Genomic DNA, 26,240 nt, shown 5'->3' with positions numbered 1-26,240 from the left:
TTGGCCTGCCTCTGCCTCCACGGTGCTTGGATTAAAGGCTGTGCCACTATATCCAACCTTTGCAGAGGTTTTAATCCTAGTCTGATTTAGGGCCCTTTGTCTCTTGTTAGTTAATGCATATCTAGGGGTTATAAATAAATTTTATAATTAGTGAAGGAGAGCATCCCGAACCACCAGGATACCTGTGGGATGTTCCAAATCCAGTTTGGGGGATAAAGTCATCTCTGCTCTGTCCTTTTCTGCCTATGGAGAAAATGGAGTTAATTTCCGCTTATAAAATTGAAATGACTTCATTAACAATAGCAAATGCTAGAATACATTGCATGTATTATCAGTTCAATTGGTAATTACTGCGACTCCGTAAGTTCTGTCTGAATTCCAAAGATTTCCCCAAACGTCAGAGTGCTTTCTTTCGCTCCACCCTTTCTCCTCAGTTGGTGTACCCAGTTGGCATAACTGGGACTGTCCTATGAAGTAAAAAACCTAACCAGGACCTCTTTTGCAGGAAATCTACAAAGATGCAAATACCCAAGTTCACACATTAAGGAAAATGGTCAAAGAAAAGGAAGAAGCCATTCAGAGACAGTCTACCCTGGAAAAAAAGATTCATGAACTGGAGAAACAAGGGACCATTAAAATTCAGAAGAAGGGGGATGGGGACATTGCCATACTGCCAGTTGTGGCCTCTGGCACATTGTCCGGGGGGTCAGAACTAGCAGGGGGTAACTATGTAGGACCAGTTACAGGGGCCACCTCCTCAGGACCTTCACTCCCTCCTCCCCCACCACTACCTCCATCATCAGATATGCCTGAAGCAGGTAAGATACCTTGCCGGGGAGGTAGAGATTTACCGTCTTATGCCCTTTTACTTATCTTAAGAAACATTACGTTTTGAGGAGCTGGATAAATGGCTTAGTGGTTAAGAGTATGTACTGCTCTTCTAAACAACTGAGTTTGCCTGAGCACCCATGAAGTGTGGCTTACAACTACCCATAACTCCCAACTCCAGAGGATCTGTTGTCGCCTCTGGCCTCTGCAGGTGTGCACATATTCACACACATAATGAAGATACAATATTGCTTATTGTTGTTATATATAAGTGAGGTCTACGTGCGGGTGTATGCCACAGGATGCTTGTAGAGCTCAGAGGCCACCTATGTTGTGTAGTCAGTAGTCTTCCACTTTTACGTGGGGTCCCAGGATCTAGCTAGCATTACCTGATGAACCATGTGGCCAGTGCAATTTCTCATGCTTTATGTGCACATGACATTTTCTTCTTTTCTGTAGCACAAAATGGACCAGCATCACCACCTATGTCACCCCCTCCTCCCCCACCGCCTCCACCCCCTCCTCCCCCGCCCCCACCCCCACCACTCCCAGGTCCTGCAGCTGAGACTGTGCCAGCTCCTCCTCTACCACCCCCACCTCCCTCTGCACCCCCACTGCCTGGGACTTCTTCACCCACAGTAGTTTTCAACTCAGGATTAGCAGGTAAGAGCTTGGGATGAAAACATTGGTACTGTGTGTGTGAGAGAGAAATCCTGATTTCTCTCCCTCTGGAGAGCTAAAACTGCTTTTTCAGCAGCAATTAGATCCTTCTCATCTGCACACATCCCTTATAGGGCTTTCCTGCTATTATAACCAGTATAGGGGAGATTGTCAGACATGAGAGGCACTGGCCCATGAGTAGCCTTGGTCACATTCTTCCTAGAGGAAGTTTTGACCTTGTCATCCAGCCTTCCACTTTCTTTACCTACAGTGACCAGAGCTCTGAGTTAGGTGCTAATAGTGAGTGTTACTCTTTTTTGGAGGTATTTGGAGTGCCGTCTGTAAAGGAGAACGTGTCATTATAAGTAAATGCTCCATACAGGCTTGCAGGCATGCCTTGTAAACATTTGTAGGTGTCAGTATTTGCCTGTAGTTTTAAGCTTCAAAGGGAGGTGGTACTATCAGCAGTTTCTTTATGATTTGAAAAAGCTTCCAAGTAACCCATGTCCTCCTGTACACCAGGACCTAAAGGTGGGTGTGCCTGCTGTACCGGAAATAAAAGAGACAGAGGTGAGAGAGGGGAAGAGAATTGCTCCAAAGCCCTGAGATAAGTGACTGTTTTGGACCCTTGGAAATGGAATTTTACACTTTAATATGAAGCTGTTTCAGTTAAAGTGTTACTGAGTGTGGAGTTGTTCTGAGATGGCTGTACCTGTGACAGGGGGCAGCAGTGTGCTGAGGTTGCCACCCTGTGCCATGGAGCTCTCCGCTCTGAGCTGGCTGTCCTGTGACACTGAGAACTACTTTGAGGTTGTCATCCTTTGCTACTGGGTAGCTTTCTCTGTAATAATGAGTAACCGTTCTTGAAGGTGGCTATCCCCGTGATACTAAGTAATTTCCCTTGGAAGTGGCTGTCCTTGTTGAGTACCTGCTCTGAGGTTGCCACCTGCTGGTTCCAGGCAGCTCTCCTCTTAGGTGGACTGTATAACTGTCTTAGTTTGCTTTTGGTTATTGCTGTGATAAACAACATCACCAATCCAACTTGGGGAGGAAAGGGTTTATTTTTAGCTTCCAGTTTTATCATAGAGCTAAATTGGGGTAGATACTCAAGGAAGGAAGCTGGAGCAGGAACTGATGCAGAGGCTATGGTGAAATGATTCTTATTGGCTTGCTCCTCATGTCTTGCTCAGTCTGCTTTCTTATATAAGGATGTAGGGGTGCCACAGCTTACAGTGGGCTGGGCTCTCTTACATCAATCATTAATCAGCAAAATACCCCACATCTTGCCCACAGGTCAATCTAATGGAGACAGTTTCTCAATTGATGCTCCTTCTTCCAAGATGGCTCTTAACTTGTGTCAAGTTGACAAAAACTGGACCAATGTACTAACACAGCCCTGAAGTTGCCACTTTGGTTTACTAGGTAGCTGTATTTTAGGGTGGCTAGCTGTCTCTGTGACACTAGATAGTGCTGCTCTCAGGTGGCTGTCGCTGTGATACTGGGCACTTTGCTCTGAGGTGACTGTCCCTGTGATACTGGGCACCTTGTTCTGAGGTGGATGGCTGTCCCTGGGATACTGGTCCACTTCCACCCATCCATTCTTGAACTCTCTCAGTTACTGTGAGCCACTACCCTGACAGTCTCTAGTTCCAACGCTATGATGGTCTCAGAAGTATTGACGTTTAAATAACAGTCTTTAGTTAGCATAAAGATTTATTCTTTTCAATCCATCCAAGGATTTTGTCAGCAGCTTTATCTGCCCCCCTCTACCCCACCGTGATAATTCTTCCAAGTGACTGCAACCCTTTCAGCCTTCTGTAAGTTTCTTGAAGCAGATTTGCCCACCTCAGCTCTGTGATTCTACTGCCACCCTGACATCTATAAAATTATCAAAGATACAAAGAAGATGCCTTTTCAGTTTCATGGTAAACTTGTGGCTTATTCTTCCTCTTCAAGGTCTTCCCTGTTAATACTTTCTTCTAGAGTTTTTAGTGCCTCTGAAGAGGAGAGGTGGAGGACGGTCACCGTGCAACTGTTGGATTGTGAATGTAAATGACAACCCTCACACCATCTCTGGGTGTCTGTTCTGTTACCAGGCTGTTCTTGGTGACTGAATGTGGATGCCACTGTTGTCCTGTGCACCCGGGCCGCTCATTAAGCTTTCTTTGTAGCCCTGGATGAGTATTCCCTGGGAGATGTGTCTACCATCCCTCACCTGGAGCTGCCGCTTCCTCCATTGCAAAAGCTAACATGTGCTTCAGCATCTGCTTGCATTATTCCCACGAGCTGAAGCAGAGTTCAGACACTGTGGCAGGGAAATGTGTTGTAGGCCGGGGCTGCAAATCCCAGGTAGCTTGCTTCTATAGGGCCGTGCCTCCCCCCCCCCCCCCAATTTTGTTTTGTCTTAAGCCTTTGCCACTATTTTTAAACTTTATTGACTCGGGAGTGTCTTAAATTTATGGTGCAGAGCTCTGTGCTCAGTTTATAACTGCTGCTCAAAGGATGCCCCCACCCCCCAGATGTCTCCATTGTTCTTATGCCAAGTATAGTTCTATAGGCGGGATTGAAGAAGTCCTCTTTATCTCATTGTGTCTGTTAATGGCTACAGGATAGATCTTGTTTTATAAGATTATAAAACCCTCCTAAGGGTTTAGTAACTTGGGATTAGGCATTTTCTTCAGGGCCTCTCATCTCCCTAATATTTATCCTTAATTTGGCTTTCAGTGCACAGTAATTGAGGCTAATTTTCTAAAATACTCTTGTTTGGTCAATGATTTTTCTCTCTGGAATCCAGAGGCCTGACAGAGTCAGGGTGTCTCAGGAGAACTAAGAGGTGGAGCTGAGCCGATATGCCCAGTACTTGTGGAAAAATCCCTGAGCCAGTAGGTCTACAGTGGCAGGATACTAGGGGAAAAGCAATCACAGCAGGGAATCAGGAGCAAGTCACTGGAGAGCATCTGTAGTTGAGAAAACTCTTTGGGTTTTATAAGGAACATTTTAGTAGTGTGAAATACTCCCTTGAAGTGAAACACACATCTTCAAGTCTGACAGAGCAGCCCGACTGCCTTTCCTAAGGCAGGCCACCTGAAGCAGGCCACCTGGGCAGGTGGCCTTTGCTCCCTGACAGGCATCAGTCCTCACACTGTCCAGCTGAGGCTGATGCTATCTATGTTAAGAACTTGTTTACAGCCTGTGGAGTAGCCAGTTCTCTAGGGCTGGTTGGAACCATTTCAAGACATACTTTGTTTTGTTTTGTTTTTTTTCTATCTCCCAGAGTGGGGGAGAATACAGAAACATAAACAAAACCACAAAGTGAGTCATCAAAGGCAGGGAAACGAACTTTTGGCTTTGTGCTGCTGAAGTGTGTCCACGAAGCATGAAATTGTACCGAGTGTGTGAACTGCTGGGCCACTTGACTCTAACCGTATCTAATCTATATGTATTTTGTATTTTCTGTTCTTTCTGCTTCCACAAAAGATGGGCCAATCAAGCTTTTCTGTAGGTTTCTCATCACCAAGTGTGTTGGGTGTTTGCTGTGTGTTCTGTTGGTCACCCTGTGCTTTGACATCTCTTCACTCCATCCAACCTTGAGCCATTGCATTTGACATTGTGTCTCTAGGTAGTCGGACTGTGACTCCAGGTTTGCCCACAAACTTCGGCTGAATCTGTAGCTCCTCCTTTAGGCAGGGCCTAGATTCACAGGCCGTGTTCCATTCCTTCCCTTTGAGAGAAGGAATGTTTCTTTTCTAATTCACTTTACATAGTCTGTATTAACCTTCCCACTCTAAGAGGATTGCACCCTAAGGAAATAAGGAGAAGAAAGGAAAAACGTTGGTTGTACCTTTCCAGGACCCTCCCACTGTCTGTGGCTCATTGTGTGGAACAACTACCCATTTAAAGTCACTTTTTTTAGTTTGAGTCCTGGGGTCACAGTGTATGTCATCGTCACCTGTAGACCCCTGCTGTCTACTACACCCTGTGCCTAGCTAAAGTTAGGAAAAAAAATTTCCTTACTTCGATTGAAGAACTACCTCCCCTACCATTTCTCTCCCCTAGTGCCATCCCCAGTCCCCCCCCCCCCCCCCCCCGCACTCCCCATACACACACACCTGTTGTGGATGAGATGAAGGGTCAATTAGAGAAAGCCTTTGTCTGTAGAGGACATTGGTTCTCCTGGGTAGTATAGACAAAAAGTATGACCAGGAATCAAACACTGTTAATAATAGGGACATGGGTGCTATGTTTAATGATAGAAAGCCTGTTTTGGCAAAAACCGTGTCTCTGTGTTGCTGCATGCTTCTGTGTGGATTTATCTGATGACATTTCTTCTCTTTCTATGACCTTTGTAACTCTGGAGGAATGAGAGGCACCATCCATCTCCCTTTTCAGTAAACATCAATGGAGGCAGATAGCCTGCCAAATAAAAGCTTGGGTACTGGGCACCTTTGTTTTCTTCTATCCTGAAACATTGACTTTCTCTCCCCTTTCCTGATTATAATGGTGAATAGTGAGGCTCCCATTGGGCAGGTGGGGAGCCCAGAATAACTTGATGTATATCTGTATGTATGTTAGGGTTAGGTTAGGGGTAGGGGTAGGGATAGGGACAGGGGTAGGGGTAGGGGTAAGGACACACACACACACACACACACACAGAGAGAGAGAGAGAGAGAGAGAGAGAGAGAGAGAGAGAGAGAGAGAGAGAGAGAGAGAGAGAGAAGTGGTTTGGAAAGTCTTGCTTATGATGTATAACTAATACATAGAATTGTAGGCGGTTATCTTTTTAGGCTCGTTTTATTTTTCTCAAAAATGAGAAGTTTTTGCATTTATTCCCCTTAGTCCATAAATATTAGATCCATCCTCTCTGTTTCAGTACATTTAATCATTTCACTGACAATGTTTAGATAAAGATAGCTCACTACTTTAAAGGGGTTAGGGGAGTTGGAGAGATGGTTCAGAGGTTAAGACACTCACTGATCTTTCAAAGGTTCTGAGTTTGGTTCCCAGAACCCACATGGCAGCTCACAATTGTCTGATGCCCTCTTCTGGTATGCAGATGTACATACAAAATATCCATAAACATGCAATTCGGAAATAAATAAATCTTTAAAAGGGGAAAAGGGACCTCAGCATTCCTGAGAGCCTATGGTTTCTGCATACCCCTTCTGCCTTCTCTTTGCTGTTTCTAATATAGGCTATTGACAGTCCCTAGTCTATTGGAAATGCCTCAGCAACCAGTGCAATCTCATTTCACAGTCACCCACAGGAATGTATTTTCCTGGCTGAAGATCATCCTTGTTGATGGGATCTTCCTGTTGGCGTTAGGCAGTCCTCTCTGCAGTCCCTGGTCATCCCTAAGGCTTATTTGTTGACATATGTTCTAGGAACAAGAGTTGAAGACATCAGAATTTAGGATAGTATTTTCCCTCTGCTATATAATCACATTATCTAATATTGTAACTAGAAAGCAATAGTTCACCCAGCAGGTAGTGGCACATACCTTTAGTCCCAGCACTTGGAAGGCAGAGGCAGGCAGATCTCAGTGAGTTCGAGGCCAGCTTGGGCTACAAAGTGAGTTTCAGGACAGCCAGGACTGATACACACAGAAACCCTGTCTCTAAAAAAACAAACAAACAACAAAAGAAAGCAATAGTCTAATGGCCCCAATAAAACCAAATAAACTCAGTCCCTAACTCCTAGGTAGCCTTTATAATAGTCCAGTGTCAGGCAGCCAAATGGGGACCTTGAATGGCTCTGGCCAATGCCAGGTGCTTTCTATATTTAGCATCAACTGGGTACCTCTCGCCATTTTCCTCCAGTGTCAAAGCGTCATCTGCAAGGACTGTTGTCTGATTGTACCTGAAGCTTATGAGGTTCTAGATGGGACTTAATTTCATTATCTCTGACATCTCCAGCTGTGAAAATTAAGAAGCCGATCAAGACGAAGTTCAGAATGCCAGTATTTAACTGGGTTGCTCTCAAGCCCAATCAGATCAATGGCACGGTCTTCAATGAAATCGATGACGAGCGGATCTTAGAGGTATCTTTCTCCTTGGTTATAAACCAGAAGTGCTGCAGAGTGAAGGAGGCTGTCCTGTTTGCCTGCAAGCATCACTGGCAGAGATGTAATGTTTCTGTACTCTAATGTGAAGAAGAAATAGACTTGTACTGTCAAAATTAATTATTTTTTGTTTAATTTAAACATGATTTTATAAGAGGGTTCTAAAACTATGTCTAAAATGTGAAGTGAAAATAAGAGTTTTGAGTGTTTGGCCACAAAATATATGTCTGACACAGCCCTGTGCTGGAACTTATAAGAACATAGACAGCTTTTCTTGAATTATGCTGGGTAAGGACTCAGTAATTGTACTGACTGTCAGGTTTCATGGATTTAGCTTGTGGCAGATGTCTGTGTAAACCAATTATCTATAGAAGGAACTGAATTGGATTGTTGAAATCAGGATTCTCTGGACGTTCACTTCTGGCTATGTGATGGGGTAACCCACCATAAACAGGAGAAGTACAGCAAGCCATGCAGGGAGAAGCACTCAAGAGAATGGAAGGCCTATGCTTAAGAGAGTGTCTAAATGATAAGGTATTTGCTAATAGGAATGACTTAATTTTAACGTATGATCCAATTTGCCAATGTCATTCTTCTCCACCCTAGGATTTAAATGTGGACGAATTTGAGGAAATATTCAAAACAAAAGCCCAAGGTCCTGCCATTGATCTTTCTTCAAGCAAGCAGAAAATAACACAGAAGGGATCAAGTAAAGTAACATTGTTAGAAGCAAATAGAGCCAAAAACCTTGCCATAACTTTGAGGAAAGCTGGGAAGACTGCTGATGAGATATGTAAAGCTATTCACGTGTAAGTTTCTACTGGCAGAGTAGATCCTAGGGAGCTCAGCCTAAGGGAGAAAATAAGAGTTCAAATCAGCAGATGATGGAAAGAGTGGGGCATGGTGTAAGTGCTAAGATGGAGGAATTTGGTACCCACACTTCACAGCTCCCCTTGTTCCTGGTCAGCTATTGCTTCAGAATGGAGATGGTAACACCAAAGCATTTCATCAGAAGGTACTCAGGGAAGTGCCATATCCGCATGCCATTTGGCAGTTTAGAAGTTCTCAACATATGGGTCGCGACCCCTTTGGGGGTCAGACCACCGTTTCACAGAGGTCACTTACTAGATACCCCGATATCATTTATTTACATAATGATTCATTACAGCATCAAAATTACAGTTATGAAGTAGCAATAAAAATAATTTGATGGTTGGGGGTCACCACAACAAGAGGAACTGTATTAAAGGGTCGAAGCATCAGAAAGGTTGAAAACCACTGGTTTAGAAGAACATCTGTCTTGGGATAGCATTTGTTTTCTCAGCTCTGTTTTTCTATAGAGATCCACAGTAGTGCTTCCATAAAAGGGAAGTAGAGCTGAGTGGGAAAGCTTGAGGAAAGGGAGAGATGGTGATTTTCTCTGGAGGATCTGGATAGTATCCAGATATGCTGAATCCAAATTTGATGGTATCTGTGGAATCATATAGTTCAGTGCCAGCTGCAAATATGATACAGATGCATGTTTTAATTCATGACCACAGGAATGGGGATTCTTTTGCTTTTAGCACTTCCTGGACATCATAAATAAGGCCTTTTCATTTTTTTTTAATTTATAAATTGCACAGAAGGTAATGGGTTTGTTTATCTTCTAGAAAAATCTTCTTGTAGCCAGTGGTATTATTGATGTTTCCAAAATTATTTTTTTAGAATTTGATATTTTATAATTCCTGACTGGTAAGCTTACCTAACCCTGAGGGATCATTTGCTCTGATTTTGTGTCTTTGCCCAGGGTCATAATTTAATACAGTCTTCTGCAATCTTTTCTGATTTCCAATATTGAAACGTGGTGTGCAATCTCGGTTTTAATCTCACATGTCTTGTTTGCTATACTAATGTGTGGGTAATTACATTGTTTTGCTGAACCAAGTTTATCTGGAGAATAAAATAGGAACTAAGCAAATACTTGTCCAAGCTGAGCAAAGAGCTACCAAGAACTAAGATTCCTTCCAGGGATTAATACACCTACATCAAATTATATGTGTAGAATGGGAATTTGAGTTTTGTTTCCAGAGATAGCAAAGTAATGACAGAAACATCTTACAAAATTCACCAGATGTTCACAAATTCCAAAGCCTGGCCCTTGGACTGCATTATTAGCTTGTGCTCCAGCCTTAATACTGCTTGCTGCTTTCTACTCTTGATTGATTTCTAACAGCCTTAGCTACCTGGAGCCCTAAGATAATATCACTTAAACCTGAGCATGGTCTGGGCTATCAGTTAGGGTAACTGGTGCCCAGTGGGGACCAACAGCAGGATGGAGCTTCAGCAGTCCAGCTGTCTGAAACCAAGGCCTGTTGACTTGGTGGTAGATGAGCTGGATGTTCTATCCGATGGGGATAGAACACTGACCTGTTGGCGCTGATTTCAGGTTTGACTTGAAGACACTACCAGTTGACTTTGTTGAATGTTTGATGAGGTTCTTGCCAACTGAGAACGAGGTGAAAGTGCTGCGGGTCTATGAGAGAGAGAGAAAGCCCTTGGAGAACTTATCGGATGAAGACCGCTTCATGATGCAGTTCAGTAAGATCGAGCGGCTCATGCAGAAGATGACCATCATGGCCTTCATTGGGAACTTTGCAGAGAGCATTCAGATGCTGACTCCTGTGAGTTGACCAGGGCAGGCCTACAAAAAGATGGAGCCATTTATTGTTGTGCATCTCTCTGAATTACACTCAATCTAATATGGGTTCTAAAGAGTCCTTCCAGAACTTTAGAGATTACATTTGGGTTTAAGCTCTCATTTCCACAGTGTGAATCCAAATCTCTATACATGACTGTTCTCCCAAAAGAATATTGTTTTCTGTGTTTGTAAGTATCCTCTCAAATTACATAAGTACAGAGGACACTAAAAACCAGTTCCTTATTGGCAAGACTAGAAATGTGACTCTCATTTCTAAAAACAGCTCCGTGTCTTTAGTGAGCAGCAGGCTCCAGAGATTTCTGGGAGCACTGACTGCACTACCCGACGATGTTTCTTCTTTGGGACTTTGCTGAAGTAGAGTGTGGTGATGCACAAATAAATAATAGTCAGCTGTCTCATTCCCCAAGTTAGTGTGGCTGAAACTTAGCCATGTCAGAAACATCAGTTTGTCCTTGGTTCTGTAGTTACTGCTCACAGTATTTGTTTGAAGCATGTTTGAACACTTTTATCCAATCTTATATTGCTGCCCTTCCACCGCCCCCTACCCTTTGCATTCTTGGACATCTCTAGTGATTTAAAAGTATGAATTGTGTATGATTAGAGGTGGTGCACTGGAAGTTGAACTATGCCAGAAGGGGCTGTTAGCTCCTACCTTGCAATCTTACCAGTTTTGGATTGGCTACAGATAAACAATTTCCTGTATTACTTGATACTGTGAGTAAGTAGTTTGCGAGAACATAATATAACGCTAGGGTTACCTAAGGCACAGTTAGTTCTCAGTTCCCAATAGTTTGCCATTTTTAACAGTCTTTCCCATCTTTCCTTCTTCTGTTTGGAATCCAGCAACTTCATGCAATTATAGCAGCATCTGTTTCTATCAAGTCATCTCAAAAGCTCAAGAAAATTCTGGAGGCAAGTGCACTTTTCTTGTTACGTTCATGGACAGCTGACTTGCCAGCTACATTCCAGCACCTGGGACGCTCTCCTGATGAATCCTACTTTTCTCTCTTGCTTTTCCAGATCATCTTGGCCCTTGGAAACTACATGAATAGCAGCAAACGAGGAGCAGTTTATGGATTTAAACTTCAGAGTTTAGATCTGGTGTGTGAACTAAAAGAAATACAGGCTCCTCAAAGGACATACAGCTGCAGAGATTTAAGTTGTGGAGGGGGTCTCTTTCGGGTGGTAGGGTGCAGTATTGGAGGAGGATGGTTCTTAATGCAGGAGGGTGAGTTGGTGTAAATTTTCTGAAACACTATTTGACAGGAAGGACCAGATACTTCAGGCCTTTCACCCAGTATTGCCATTTCCATCAATGTTCCCTCAGAAGCTGAATTATGAATACTGCATTTTATAGCAATAATTTCAAGTTCCAGTATAATGGAAAATAACTAGAATAACATTTAACACAGTGAACGATTTAGTTTTTTTAAACATTTGGGAAGACTTTTCAGACAAATAATTTTGTTTAGAAAATTAGAATGTGGTTGTGCTATATTTCATTTCTTTGTTTTGCATGTACAAAGTGCAGTCCTTTGCAAAGCCATCTTCCACATCCTCTTCGGGCTGTGCAGATCTGTCGTGGCTTCCAAGTCAAGGAAGACATGGTTAATTGATAGTGTCACACACACACCCTCCCCCAGTCATAAGCTGATGAATAGTATCTGTGTAGGGTTTGTCCTAGGACCTTCAAGGATACCAGGCATTTCAGATAGTTCAGTCCTTTCTATAAAATTGTGTAATGTATGGATTTAACCTAAACATGTCCCCCCAACTTTTTAAATCAATTGCTTCATGGCATAATGTATGAAATAATCACAAGAAAAAGTCAGCACAAAAGTAGTTTCTTCCTCAGCATTTCCTCTCTGAGGTTGGTGAAGTCCATGGATTCAGAGTACCCAGACAGGGAGCCAGCTGTATCTTTTAGATCATCAGAGCTAGAGAATAAGGGAGAACCTGCTGCCTCTACCACACCAAGCACACCTGCTGGCTCCACCTTCCACATCTGTTCTGGGTCTTCCTGAAGAGCAGTAACACCTGGGCTCTTTTCACACTGGGCTAAGGGGGGTGGCTGGATGGCGGATGCAGGCGTAGGGAGAGTTCTTGTAAGGAAGATGAGGACCTGAAGCTCCCTAGTCAGTCTACCCTAGCACTCAGAACATACTCTGTCAAGACAGCCTCAGGCTCTTTAAGCACCAAAGGGCTGGTTCTCCACTGGATACATTGAACCTTGAGGCTCCTCTGGGGATGGTTTTTGCCAATCTTTTCTGCAGTTCTACTGTTATTTACTCTGGGCACTTGCACCTTGCTCTTGCACCTAACCCTTGTCTCCTTTTGTTTTCAGCTCTTAGACACCAAGTCAACAGACCGAAAACAAACACTGTTGCACTATATATCAAATGTGGTAAAAGAAAAATATCAACAAGTTACTCTCTTTTATAATGAGCTTCATTATGTGGAAAAAGCTGCTGCAGGTACTTCCTTTCAGCTGTCAGTGTTACCTTGGGATAGTTAATATCATAGCTATGAGGGAGCCATTCCTGGCTGAAACACTCATGAGAACCCACTGCAGAAAGCAGGGCCAGTACTTCAGCCCCCACAGGCTGAAATATGTTACAATGGTGCCACCCTCCTGAGGAGCTGAATGTAGGCTGGTAGGTGATTTCTGTCAGCATCTTCTCTCTAAAGATCCAGGTCTTTGAGATGTGCCTCCTGATTGCCCACCATCACTCTTTATGTCCTCTTGCTATTGGGTAAGATAAGAGGATGAGTGGTAGAGTCTGAACTGCAGGTAGAAATGATTTTGTGACTACAACAGGCTGGAACAGACACACCATGGGCTTGCTTATGCAGCTAGCAGAGTGGAATGGTTTTCCTTTGTGTAAATTAAGGTTCTTAAGTATAATTCCTTCCGATTAAGAAGATCAAATAGCAAGACTTCCTTCCTAAGTAGTAGCACAGATGTTCTGGCCTGGACATTTTCCTTTGATAAAAGCCTGTGAGAAAAATACAGAGACTGATATGCTCACTGGTTGAACTGGTACCCAGGCTGATTGACATATGCTATTAATGTAGTCAGGTAGGACTGCCCGTTGCTTAGCAGCACTTTTGAGCACTTTCTCTGCACGTGGCACTGTCAGAAATATTATGGGGTCAAAGCTGGGGGATGCCCTTGAGAATGAAACATTTCAGGTCTAGTAAGGGGAGAACATACTACATGGATCTGAAATCTGACCATGGGCAGAGCTGAATAACAAGCAAAGCAGAACTGGGACCAACTCGTATGATCTGGGCTCCTAAGACTTAAGGAGAGTGCCTGCTCTGGGTGGTGGCACTATTACAAGCTTTGCCCCAAATTCTTTGAAGCAAGAAAGGCTTAACAAAAGCTAAGGTTGCCTAGTGGGCTATACAACTAAAGATTAGCAGGTAAAATTCTGCCCTCTGCTGGAAAGTTACAGGGGTGCAAAAACATACAGAGTAAGGACAGGAAAAAAAGTCTTGTGCCTATTTGAACCTACAACTAAACTGATAGGCTGGATGCGGAGAGAACCTTAGTCTGAAGTGCAAGAAGTGGACACTGGAATTGTTTTCCTATCCTCTCTGCTGTCTTTGAGCCATGTGACTCATCATGGCACAGCACAGAACCTCTTTATGTTGGTTTCCGCATTGGTAAACTATGCTACGAGAACAGTAGGATATGAAGAATTTAGTGTAGTATTTGATAGTGGCATTTCATGAATTATTCATGTTGTGCCCAAACTCTGAACCCCAAATTCACCAAGAGACCTGATCTGATGGAAAAGCAAAGAGTCTTTAATTTTACGAGTTAACACCCCCACCCCACCCCACCCCCACCTGCGTCCTGTCCCGTCCTGTCCAGTCCAGTCCATCCTACACAGCCTGTGAAGCAGGCAGGACCAGGAGCGACCATGAGCAGCACTGGGGCAGGAATATATTGGGGTAGAGCAAGGGGCGTGTCTGGGGTCTGTGAAAGCCTCAGGATTGGTGCACTTCAGGGTTTGGACAACCTGTCCTGAGTTGATTGGCCAGCAGCAGCTGCAGCAAGGTCATTATACCTAGAGCCCCTCCTATGTTCTGCGTTCCAGAGCCCTCCAGCTAACTTCTGATTGGATTGGTTCCTTGCCACGTGGAGGGTATCTAGCTTTCTAGTGACTAGAAGGTGAGGCAAGGTTGGGAGCCCAGCACATGTTGCTGAGTCAGCGGCCTTTGTCTTGCTGGGTCGTTTCTGCAGACTGTCATGGCTGCCAAAGCAGGGGGCTTGGGTGACGGTCTGGTCCCTTCAGTGACTAAAGGCTATGTGTGACTAAAGCTGGGAACTACCAAAAGGGTCCTGAGCAAACCTTACAAAGTACTGAAAACTTGGCTTAGCAGCTAGACTTCCTCTCACTAGAAGTTTCCTGATGTGTTGTTTTCTCTCCATCAGTCTCCCTTGAAAATGTTCTGTTGGATGTCAGAGAGCTGCAGAGGGGAATGGATTTAACCAAGAGGGAGTATACCATGCATGACCACAACACACTGCTCAAAGAGTTCATCCTTCACAACGAGGGCAAGCTGAAGAAGCTGCAGGATGATGCTAAGATTGCTCAGGTAGCCTGAGAGAGTGAACACCTTCACGTTACCTGAGGCACAGGCTCTGGGCTGGGAGAGTGATGCTGCACTTTTCTACCATTTCCGGTGTCAATTGCTAATGTAGTTAATGTTTAGTCCCCGCCCCCCCCTTTGTCCCTGAAAATGCCTTTTCCAAGTGGGGCCTTTTGTGCTATTCTGTAGAAGCTCTCTCTGTCCCTTCTCTTTTGTTCCTGAATTTCTTCTAGTACAGGTCTGTTTGTAGTCAGTTCTGCAACATGTCAGGCCTTGGCTCCAAAGCATTGTCTCTGGAGTATAAGGTTTCTGTAGGTCTTAGACTTCTTACTGCTCTATCACCCCAGGGACCTCTGATATACAAACAAACCTGAACAGAGTACGGATCATATTATCATAGAGTGGGAGGTGTCGTGCTGGGGAACTGGAGGCAGATGTGATAGCTCTGGCTTGGGCTGTGGTGATCATAGACGAGACCTTTTGGGGGTGGGGGACGATATTGCAAGGAGTATGAATCAGGGTGTTGGGATTTAGAGTCAGGGTTGCTTCCAAGAACCTTCCTGACTTTGTGGTTTAAGGAGAGGGGTCTTGACCATAGGAAACTCATGGAAGAAGTAGCTCGTGTGTGTGTGTGTGTGTGTGTGTGTGTGTGTGTGTGTGTGTGTAGGGGTGTATGTGTATAGGGGTGTTGGTGGAGTTAGGGAAGAAATAGGTCTTAGAGATAAATTTCTTTGTCTAACCATTGTACTTTAGTGAGGTATTGGAAGTATTATAGAGAATCCCATGGGGCACAGAAACATCAAGGCAAACAACAATCTTTGTTTTAGTTATCTGCCCCAGAGCATCCAGTCCTGGTAATGGTACTAATGTGATTCAAGAAAAATTTTCTTCTTTTCAGGATGCCTTTGATGATGTGGTGAAGTATTTTGGTGAAAACCCCAAGACAACACCACCATCTGTGTTCTTCCCTGTATTTGTTCGGTTTGTGAAAGCCTACAAGGTAAGTAGGAGAGCACCTATATAGCCTTCTTGTCCACTTGCCCTACAGGTGCCCTTCTCCAGAAATGTCTGTGGCCTGGCTCCTCTGCAGAGGCCTCTTTGGCCTTGGGCAGCAGATCCGAGTGATCACTCTATAGCCCTGCTGATGCTGAGAGCTTTTTTAGGGCTCTCAGATTGTGATGGTTCATTTTTCCATGGAGCCATGCCTGGGCCTCAGCAAGAAAGACAAGGCAGTTGGCTACCTGCTTGGGGCAAGGGAGATGCTCCATTAGCCCTGCTGCCCATTGTTGAATGTTGACCCATGCAAGCAAGGTGAAGGGCATAGAAAATCCACACCTATATGGAGTTGTTTGATGGGCCAAGTGATCCAGGACGTGTCAGTAGCACTGAAGTCAGGGAGATCCTAGGTGTTGTTTATAGACCAGATGTGGAACCCACAGATACTGAAAATCAACCCTGGAGTTCTCTGTGTTTAACACTGGTCATGTTGGTAGAGTTAAGAAGTTTGTTTTGTTTTGTTTTTTGGAGACAGAGTTTCTCTATGTAGCATTGGAGCCTGTCCTGGAACTCATTCTGTAGACAAGGCTGGCATCGAACTCACAGAGATCTGCCTGCCTCTGCCTCCCAAGTTTTGGGATTAAAAGCATGTGTCACCACTGCCTGGCTAAGAAAAATATTTTAAGAAGAGAATTTGAGCAGTTTATACACACCTTTGTAAAAAAAAAAAAAAAAACCCATGGAAGATATAAGAAGTATTTTTGTAAAATGAGTAGAGGCTAATTAATTCTGGGCCTATTACTCTAAGATTAAAGTATTTAGTTACTTCCTTTAGCCAATATGGTGGTCCTATCATAAGCTGAGAGCTTAAGGAAATTAGGCTTAGAAAAGGGTGCACAAGGCATGGGATGGGAGAAGGCCACTGCCTTCCAGATGATGTTAACTGGTACTCTGTAGTCCCCTTGGGGCCTTGCCATGCTGATGAGCTGCAGAGATATCCCAGGAGGCTCCTGTGCAGTGCTATAATCATATTTCTTCACATGAAAATTTCTATGCCTAAGGTCAGAGGAGAAATTGTATGTAAAAATTACCTGGGAAGTTCTGGGATTGCTTTCCAGAGCTTCACTTGGGACATGTATGGAACAGAGGCAAAGAAAAGCTGCTCTGTCCTCAGTGATCTTTGGGATGTTGTGGTCAAGCTCGTTTACAAGTATGCCCCTCTGCCTTACCATTTCTCCTTGCAATCAATGTAATGGATAGTGATGCTATGGAATACTTTGTCCTACATACAGTGAACAACATGCTTGCCTGGTGCTGACCATGGTGCAATATGAGAATTTAAGTGATATTGGGAAGTTAATACACTGACCTTTTTTTCCTTCCTATGAGCCAAAAGGAAATGTAACAAAAGCAAGACATATATACACACATATAAAACTCAAAGAGTAAATAAGATTTTGTTTTAAAGAAGGGAAATAGACATCAAAATGCAAATCTACTGATAGAATGGAACTTGTCACTTATACTCAATCCCTAAACCAAACAGATGACCTTTCCATCAGCATATGGCTCAACAGAAGTCTCTTGGGCAGGAATGACATCAAGAGAGTACCCAGAGAGCAGAATCCATTCTTTCTAAGTTATCAGATCAGTCATTCTGACTCATTTGGAGAGTTGTCGGGAGAAGCCAAGAATCCTATTGTGGGATGGCCCTTTTGGGAGTGTAAGTCCTGGAAAATGGAAGTTTTCTCCAGCAAAGATGGGAGGGAATCTTGGATCCTTCTCTCAGAGAAGCTGTTATTAGGTGGGCAGATTCTTGAAGAAATTGAGACTCACTTGAAAATCATTAATTTGTACAGGTCGAGGAAGATCAGGGAAGTTCTTTTAGTTAAGGTGTAGATCAGCTGAAAACATGAAGCCTTGTCATATCCAGACAGTGCAGCACAGAATTGGAGTAGAATGTGGTCACGAAGGATTTTCTCTTTCACTTCGGTTCCCAAACCATTATGGATTTTTCAAATGACTTCAAAGAATCTTAACTGTCAACATTTCCATTTATGTAATTTTCAATCTTTATTTTAAAATTGCATTTCCCTAGCAAGCAGAAGAGGAAAATGAGCTGAGGAAAAAACAGGAACAAGCTCTCATGGAAAAACTGTTGGAGCAAGAAGCATTGATGGAGCAGCAGGACCCAAAAGTAAGTGTCTGCTTCTGAGATGAGCCTGAATGAAACCTAAGTAGAAGGGGTAAGAGCTGACTTGCACTCTCGAGATCCTGACCACAACCTTCCGTTGGCATGTGGAAATTTTTCCCCTTCCATTACTTTGTTCAATTACTTCTAGAATCAAAGGGTGCTTGTAAAATACCTCAAAGTTTTCCATGGTGTCCATGGGTACTGACTTTCACCAATGGCATCTTTGCTAGGAGTTTTGGAAGGAAGCATTTCATAAAGGGAGGCAGGCTTTTGCTGCAAGGTGAGAATTCTGTTACTATTACCAGTTATTCTGTGGCCACAGAACCCAGCCTTTATCAAATTGAAGAGAGGGCTCAGTCAATAAAAACTTGCCTTGCAAGCATCAGGACCTAAGTTTTATCTCCAACATACATACATACATACATACATGCTGGGCATGAAGGTGGATGCTTGTAATTCCAAAGCTTTGGAGGTAAAGACAAATGGATAGAGCTGGTTGGCCAGCTAGACTATCCTACTTGGTGAGTTCCAGGTCAGTGAAACTCTTGTCTCAAAAAGCAAGGTAGGTATCACCCTTAGACACACATGCACACCCTTTACATTGCTGTCTAGTCGGGTTTTGTGTGTTCATAGCTTTAAGTTTTTATTGTCTTCCCAGAAGTTTCCTAAATTTTTGGTATTGAAGCAGAATGTTGGGATGGTGGTTATCTGTAGTATTGACTCTGGCTGTTCAATATAAAGCTTAGGCACACTTTTCTTAAAGTTTTCTTAAAGTCCAGAAGGGTATTGGTGTCATCAGTCTCTCCTTTTCTTCTCAGTCTCCTTCCCATAAATCAAAGAGGCAGCAGCAAGAGTTAATTGCAGAATTAAGAAGGCGACAAGTTAAGGATAACAGACACGTATATGAGGGAAAAGATGGCGCCATTGAAGATATTATCACAGGTAAAGGGTATTTTGTCTTTGTGGTCTGTAGTGATCATACTGCCTCACAGGAGTGGGACCACATACAGATATTGCAGTTCCTTTTGTCAACAGTTGGCAAGCTCGTTAGTTGGGTTAATGAGATTTAGAATTATGAGGCAATATTTAAACTAGGGCTTGAAGTACATTTTTATTGTTTGCTGTCCAACACCCTGAACAATCTTGACCCTTCTGCACCTGTGGGACCCTAAGTCTTCTTCCTAACAGTTTCTCCTTGGCTTTGTCATACTTTGCCATTTTCCACCTGTGGCTGTACTAACAGCCAATGCAGGCTTCTCTGACATGCTTTTTAAAAACCTGTTTACTCATTCAAAGTAGCAAAGCCAACAGGAAGTTATATTCTCATTTGGATGAATCCATAGGGTTCTAGCTCAGAACTGGGGACTGATATCAGCTAGTTTCATGTTTTCTGCTTGAACCAATTCTCCAGGGTTTTTTTTTTTTTTTTTTTTTTTTTTTTTTTTTTTTTTTTTTTGTTTTCAAGACAAGGTTTCTCTGTGGCTTTGGAGGCTGTCCTGGAACTAGCTCTTGTAGACCAGGCTGGTCTCAAACTCACAGAGACCTGCCTGCCTCTACCTCCCGAGTGCTGGGATTAAAGGCGTGTGCCACCACCGCCCGGCTCTCTCCAGGTTTTTATACTGCCTCTTACTGACTAAGATACTTACGCCACGGGCCTGTTTAGCAGTGGCAGTAAGTGACTTTTCTTCAATGTCATTTGCACAATGAATGCTGTTTATCAGCTAAGCTACTTAAAGCATTTTGCTCATATATGGTAAGGTTTAAAAATATGTTAAAGTATAGACAGTCATAGGTCTAGGTGTTCCTCACGAATCTCAACAGTAAACCATGGTCACTCTTGTTACTTGTATATGTTAGTGCCCCTATTCTCCTCCTTAGGATCCAATCCCTGAGTCTTTTTCAGGCATTCCCATAAACTATAACTTCATTTGGAAATATTATGCTCATAAAATAAAGCAAAAATAACCACATTGCTTTTTATCACACACTCAAAAACTAAACAATTCCTTAATAGTAAATGTGTAGTTATTATTCCCAAACTCTAGTTTTTTGTTTGTTTTGTTTTTTGTGGTTTTCCGAGATAGGTTTTCTCTGTATTGCTTTGGAGCTTGTCCTGGGACTTGCTCTGTCGACCTGGCTGGAGTTTCGAACTCTCACAGAGATCCTCCTGCCTCTGCCTCCTGAGTCCTGGGATTCAAGGCGTGTGCCATCAATGCCTGGCCCAAACTCTAGTTTTTTAAAAATGTAACTGCCTGAATTTTCTCATAGCTTATTAAGCATTGAGAATAGGGATGTCAGGTTTTTTAAACCACCGAATTTTTTGACCATCAGGGAAGTAGACATGTCGATTAGACTTTAAGTCAATAAGGAATTCCTTGCCTGTTATTAAAGCAGCATAAATGACTAGTAGAAATAGCAATCTCTTCTCGGTGTGCACATGTACTTGTGTCAGTATGCACTATGCAGTAGCTTGCAGAATGCCCTTTGTGGGGCATTTCTCTGCCTCCTCTGCAATGGGGAAAGCTCTACTCTATGCAAGACTAGCAATGGATGTCCATTGAGGCAAACAACTGAGTGCCACAGCAAGTTTAATCCAGATTAGGGAAGCATCCAAATTTGCACAGTAAGAACTCAAGACATAGGCTGGCTTTACTGCCACACACCTGTAATCCTAGTACTTAGGGGGTTGCAGGAAGGAAGATGAGGAGACCAAGGTCAACCTGCCTCAAAAACCAAAAGAACCAAAATGTCCTCCACCTTACTTGAAAAATAGATGACATATCTGACATTTGTCCATTACTTCAGAATAGTTTTTCCTTGGACCATTTTTAACTTCCTACTCCCCACCAAGTCCCAGATTTTCTTCTAGACTTTAGTGTACTGGAATACATATTGCCTTCTCTCTTCTTTCCTCTTACACTAACCATGTACTAATGCAAAAGATCCTGGCATTTTACTCTCATTTGTTGTCTGGCTATTCTCAATGCAGTGCTGAAGACTGTGCCCTTTACTGCTCGCACCGCCAAGCGTGGGTCTCGGTTTTTCTGCGAACCTGTTCTCACTGAGGAATACCATTACTAAACTATTGCTCTTTGTCACCTGATATTAAAAGGTTGCTGTAGGTTTTTTTTTTTTTTAAAAACCTCTTATTCTACCCCAAACCCCTGTGTCTTAGGACCAACTATGTTAGCATGGAATGCCATCTGCTTCATTTTACATTTTGTGTTGTCTTCATGTTGCATGGTTTTGTATTTCAATCATTACTGTATACTCACTACCACTTTCAGCACGTGTGTAACCACATTCCTGCAATGACATGGATGTGGGTGACAGTTAATAGAACCACTTTCTGGGGCTAATATCTTTGGGTGCAAAATGATGAGCAGTAACTACTAAGGCCAATGTCTAACAAGTTTACAGATAACACCTTTCTCCACAACCCTTATGCTGAGCTAACTTGGCACTAAAACAATGTTCTGTAAAGTGCTCAGCAAATGAAAGGGGCAGGGAACAATGAGGTGGCTCCATGGGTTATAGTGCCTGCCACAAAGCCTGACAAGTAAGGTTGAGCCCCAGTACCCACATGATAAAAGGAAAGAACAAATTCTGGCACCTGAACCAAGGCACGTATTGCCCCCACCCCCAACTTACTAAAATCATCCATACTATGTATGAAAATGAGAAAAGTTCTAAAGCGGCATTTACACAAGGTCCTGTAGTAAACACAACTGCCAATTAGGCCTCTCTCAGGTGTCTTATATAGTCCTAGGTGTGCCAGAACTCAATGCGAGCTTTACACTGGGGACCCTTTCAGCATATAGTCTTGAAAACACTGACATCAGCAATTCATGACCCTGCAACTCTGCCCTGGGCAGGTGACCTCTATTCACTGTCATGCCCTATTTCAGCTATCTGCAGCAATTAAGACTAAAGAGCTCCTCACTGTCTTTCTCATATCTTTCATTGGTAACTCTGTTCCATGTCAAATCGGAGTATTACTTTGTGATGAGGTCACAGCTAGTTCTGCTTGTTAGGAGAGTGGCAGCATAGTACATTCACCATTGGAAAAGCATTTCTCATAGCACTCAAAAACTGGAGAGGGATGTAAGATTTCCTGAGCTTAGTGTTTATGTTTAAAATGGAATAAATATGTGCCTGTGCATAGTTGCTTACAAAAAAGACAACATACTACCAATTGTCAATAGCCATTGACTGGCTCCTGTGCTGAGATTGACATGGAACTGGGTTATGTGTTTTGTAGTGCAACTATTCCGTGAATTGTATTTGCTAGGCGTGCTTGTCTTTGAATCAAAAGATGTCACTGTCATTGCCTGCTCTGCAGTGTACTTACCCACCAGTGCTCATTAACAGGCTGAAAACTGTCATCATCTGCTTGGCTGTTTGCTGCTGGACTGTCTATCCTTCTGGAGCCAATCTTCAAAGCAGCTTGAAACTGGGTGATCAGGGCTGGGTGGGAAGACACTCATCCTACCCTTGTTTTACCTAACACAACCTGTAGTAAAGCCCATGGCCTCTGTTAGCTAACATGCCCAGCAATGTTGAGCACTAAGTTGAGTTGCTTTCTGTTTTCATCCCATTTTTACTTAACCATCATTTTGTGTTTTTTTTTGTTTTGTTTTCTGTTTAGCCTTAAAGAAGAATAATATCACTAAATTTCCAAATGTTCACTCGAGGGTAAGGATTTCTTCTAGCACACCGGTGGTGGAGGATACACAGAGCTGGCAAGCATCACTTTTTACTTAGCTTCCTCCTTTCTATATGCAGTTCGATGGTTTTTATTTATGGTGAAGGGTAATACTGGTGAGAATCTGACCAGTTTTTGTGCCTCATGTTAATGTGTGGCTTTTTCAGATGGCTTTCCCATTCTTTTATGATGGCTTGGCAAAATAGTTGATTGTATTTGCTTCTCTTAATCCTTTTTTTGGTCAAGTTAGTTAACTCTGGTTTTATCTGGATGGGTACAGTGGGTATTGGCCAGGGAAGATGATCTACAGATTTTGAAAGACTCAGAATTTTGCAAATAATTGATTTGAGGATCTCCAAACTACAGGGTCTTGGAGTAACTATGTGCCTATATTTTAGTTAGACTGAAAAGAATAGGGGAAGGGCCACATTTGCAGTGATTTAAGAGTCAGAAGTCAACAAGCCTGTTGGGCCAAACCCAAGAGGATAGATAAAGTCTGTCTGACCGAATGAACTCCAGTTTGATTTTGCCTTGTAGTAATGTTCACCAAGTATTGGTTTCTGTATAAATTATCAACTTAAATATTAGGTGCCTATTTTAAAAGATTGAATTTACATTTTTTGAATGTTGCCTAGTGTAAGTCTACAATACTATCAATTTGCCCTTTAATTAGTATTTATTACAAAACCTGCTTTTTGTAACATCTTAACTCCATCAAAAGGCTGTACACACTAGACTCCAACTTATTCATGAAAGCATGCCTTCATACTAAGAGTACTTACCTAAAATTCATGTTACTTCATTTCATCCCACTAAAGTAATGTCTCCTTCAACCAGAATGCACTAGTTTGACTTACTCCTTCACAGCTTTCTTTTTAAGTGTCAAGCATTCTGCCTTGCATTAGCAATAGACTGGGTCTAGGGCCCATTTTCCCCATAGATTGGAGCACAAACATAATAGACGGCAGGAAAGACTTAGTGAAAGAATGAGGTATTACTTCTAATTCATAAAAAGCTGTCTGCAGCTACCTAAAGAGGTGCAAACAACAGAACCTGTTCCTGCAGTTCTTCCTGGCTTATTCTTAAAACTACAAAATTAAAAGTTTGCTTTGTGTGTTTTGCAGTAAAATCACTGTAATCATTTTTAGCATTTGAGATTCTCAGGAAGAATTTAGAAACATTTCAAAATATTTCAACCAGCTAAGATACTGACCATGACAGAAAATCTCTAAATCTCAGAATCCTACCAGTATTACATCTTATTTTAATTGTAAATACTAAAGGCAAATGTCTTTGGGTTTGCTCACTGGGTTTGAAGGACCCATTAGTTGACTTTACACAAGCTGCTTTGACTGGCTGCCAACTGGCCTTTGTCTTGCTAAGACACACTTGAGGTTACTGTTTTTTAAATGGCATTTTCCTCTTTACAGATCTTAGAAACCAACCATATAGACGAGCCGATGCGGTGAGACGAAGTGTGAGGCGGCGCTTTGATGATCAGAACTTGCGTTCTGTTAATGGTGCAGAAATAACAATGTGACCCAGAGACCAGCCTTCATGAGAGGGTGCATATGAAACTGCCCTGTGAACCTTTTGTGCTACCATTTAACTGCAGCCTTGGATACAGATAAAATTACCTTAAGGGCTCAGATTTAGTAAATACATAGGGATTTAAAAATGGGTTCTCCTTTTAACCCCTGTTAACAAGTGCCTAAAATTGGAAGTAACTTGCTCAGATTAATCAAAGCAATAGAATTTGACTTAAATCTTTTTACATCCATATGTTATTCAGTTTTTTAACCAAAATGTAAATTTCATATTAAATTCATTATTTGCCATTGTGATTGTTCCTTATGGCCCACCCTGGTTTCCTGGCAATTTGTAAATAACTGGGATGTATCTGCTATGGGCTTCCTTTGCTGAGAAGTCTTCTAAGAAATTGTTTGTTCGAGCCATATTCTTCAACTGTATTTTTAAGGACTTGTAACAAGGGAGAAGGAAACTGGCACAGGATAATTTCTTTCTATAATTAAGCCCCAGCAAAATACAAGATGCAACTGCAGTGCCACTAGAAGTCTGTCTTGTCTCATGTTGTTTCTGTGTAAGGGTACCACGCACAAAGGCATTCACTTGTATGACTGCAAGATGGCATAAAACATTATATAAAACTTAATTGCAGAAACTTTTTAAGCTAGAGGCAGCTTTTAATAACACAAATATATTTATTAATTAGCACTAGAATTAATTTCCATTATGGGTCAATAGTTAAAATAGAAATTGGTGCCTTGTTAGTCAGGGAGAATTTACCACAAGCTCTATCAGATAAGCATTCAAGATTACATGTGGTAGTGTAATGTTGGAACTTGGCCTTATTCTCTTCTGACAATCGAAGGGTCTTTTTCTTTCCTTCTGTAAACTGAAGTATACTGATACAGCTGACATTAAGTTATCAAGGCTGAATTGCTTTTGCATTTCTCACTTATGAGAATTTCCAATTAGAAAATTAATGTTAAGTTTAAATTATATTGATAGGGTTAAATGGTTAAATCATTTATTTTTACTTCCTCACTGACAAGGCATTTTGATCCATTTCAAAGTCAAAGACTGGACTAAAGCTAAATTTTCACTTCTCATAATACATATTCTGCTTCTGGCTTACCTTGTTGGTACATCAGTATATTAATTGTAAAAATTATGTATAGTATTTAACCACTGAATTTGTGTTCATGTGAACCCCTTGGTGAAGGTCCCCTTTTTTCATGGATGTGTAGTTATATGACCTTTTAAAATGTACAGATATTTTGCTATAAGATTGGTGCAGTTTTTTTATGGTTTTTACACTTCTTTAATTCCTACCTAAGTCCCTGGGTAATCCTGTAAATATTGTTTAAAAATGCTACAGCCTATGCTACACAATCTGAATGTTACTTTAACTTATAGTTTTTTTTTAAATATATATATTTAACTACAAGGACAGTTTAAGAGTCAGTTACCACATTTCACAATAGTAGACCTATTTACAGATCCCTTTTAAACTGCCACCGCTGTTACATTCATAAATGTATCGTTTAAAAAGAACATGCCAAGATTCCTGCTGTCTTTTTTTGAGCTAGCATCAGACATTTAATCAAAAAATTCAGCTATTTCCAAAGGTGTGTATTTGCTCAAATTTTCTCATTTCCCAATACACAAAAGAACAGTAATGTTGGCATATTCTTTTGTCTGTCTATTAATGGTCCTGCTTCTTAGCAATATTAGAAATGTTTTATAAAAGCAATTCATGTTACTTTTCTGGTCTTTTCATGCCATTTGAGCAAATAAACTATTTACACTACTATTCTGTCATATGCTGTAATCCTTGAATTGTGTATTTTATGGCTTTTAAAGAAAAGCTTGTTATTTTAGTTGAGAATCCAAAGATAGAAAAGTTGCTCCCCATGTGCTTTATTACAAAACAAACAAACAAACAAAAGAGGTTGTACGTATGTCCAAGCTA

The 26,240-nt window shown here is 42.1% G+C and overlaps 1 protein-coding gene across 1 annotated transcript in view; it reads left to right on the top strand.

Moving 5' to 3' along the window:
• Fmnl2 (formin like 2) overlaps positions 1-24,284 on the top strand; it is a gene marked incomplete at its 5' end in the record, with an annotated part of 268,668 nt that extends 244,384 nt beyond the window's left edge. Inside the window, 13 exon segments of the mRNA XM_027420415.2 lie at positions 506-818; positions 1,288-1,491; positions 7,401-7,525; positions 8,153-8,355; positions 9,975-10,209; positions 11,091-11,159; positions 11,268-11,348; positions 12,592-12,721; positions 14,692-14,855; positions 15,748-15,849; positions 17,944-18,042; positions 18,858-18,981; positions 24,175-24,284. Coding sequence (XP_027276216.1) covers positions 506-818; positions 1,288-1,491; positions 7,401-7,525; positions 8,153-8,355; positions 9,975-10,209; positions 11,091-11,159; positions 11,268-11,348; positions 12,592-12,721; positions 14,692-14,855; positions 15,748-15,849; positions 17,944-18,042; positions 18,858-18,981; positions 24,175-24,284 — 1,959 coding nt within the window.
• Between the last annotated feature and the right edge of the window lie 1,956 nt (positions 24,285-26,240).

The sequence above is a fragment of the Cricetulus griseus genome, chromosome 6, assembly GCF_003668045.3.
Source record: "Cricetulus griseus strain 17A/GY chromosome 6, alternate assembly CriGri-PICRH-1.0, whole genome shotgun sequence".
Taxonomy (NCBI): domain Eukaryota; kingdom Metazoa; phylum Chordata; class Mammalia; order Rodentia; family Cricetidae; genus Cricetulus; species Cricetulus griseus.
The sequence above is the reverse complement of the archived record's forward strand: the minus strand, read 5'-3'. Positions and strand labels throughout refer to the sequence as shown.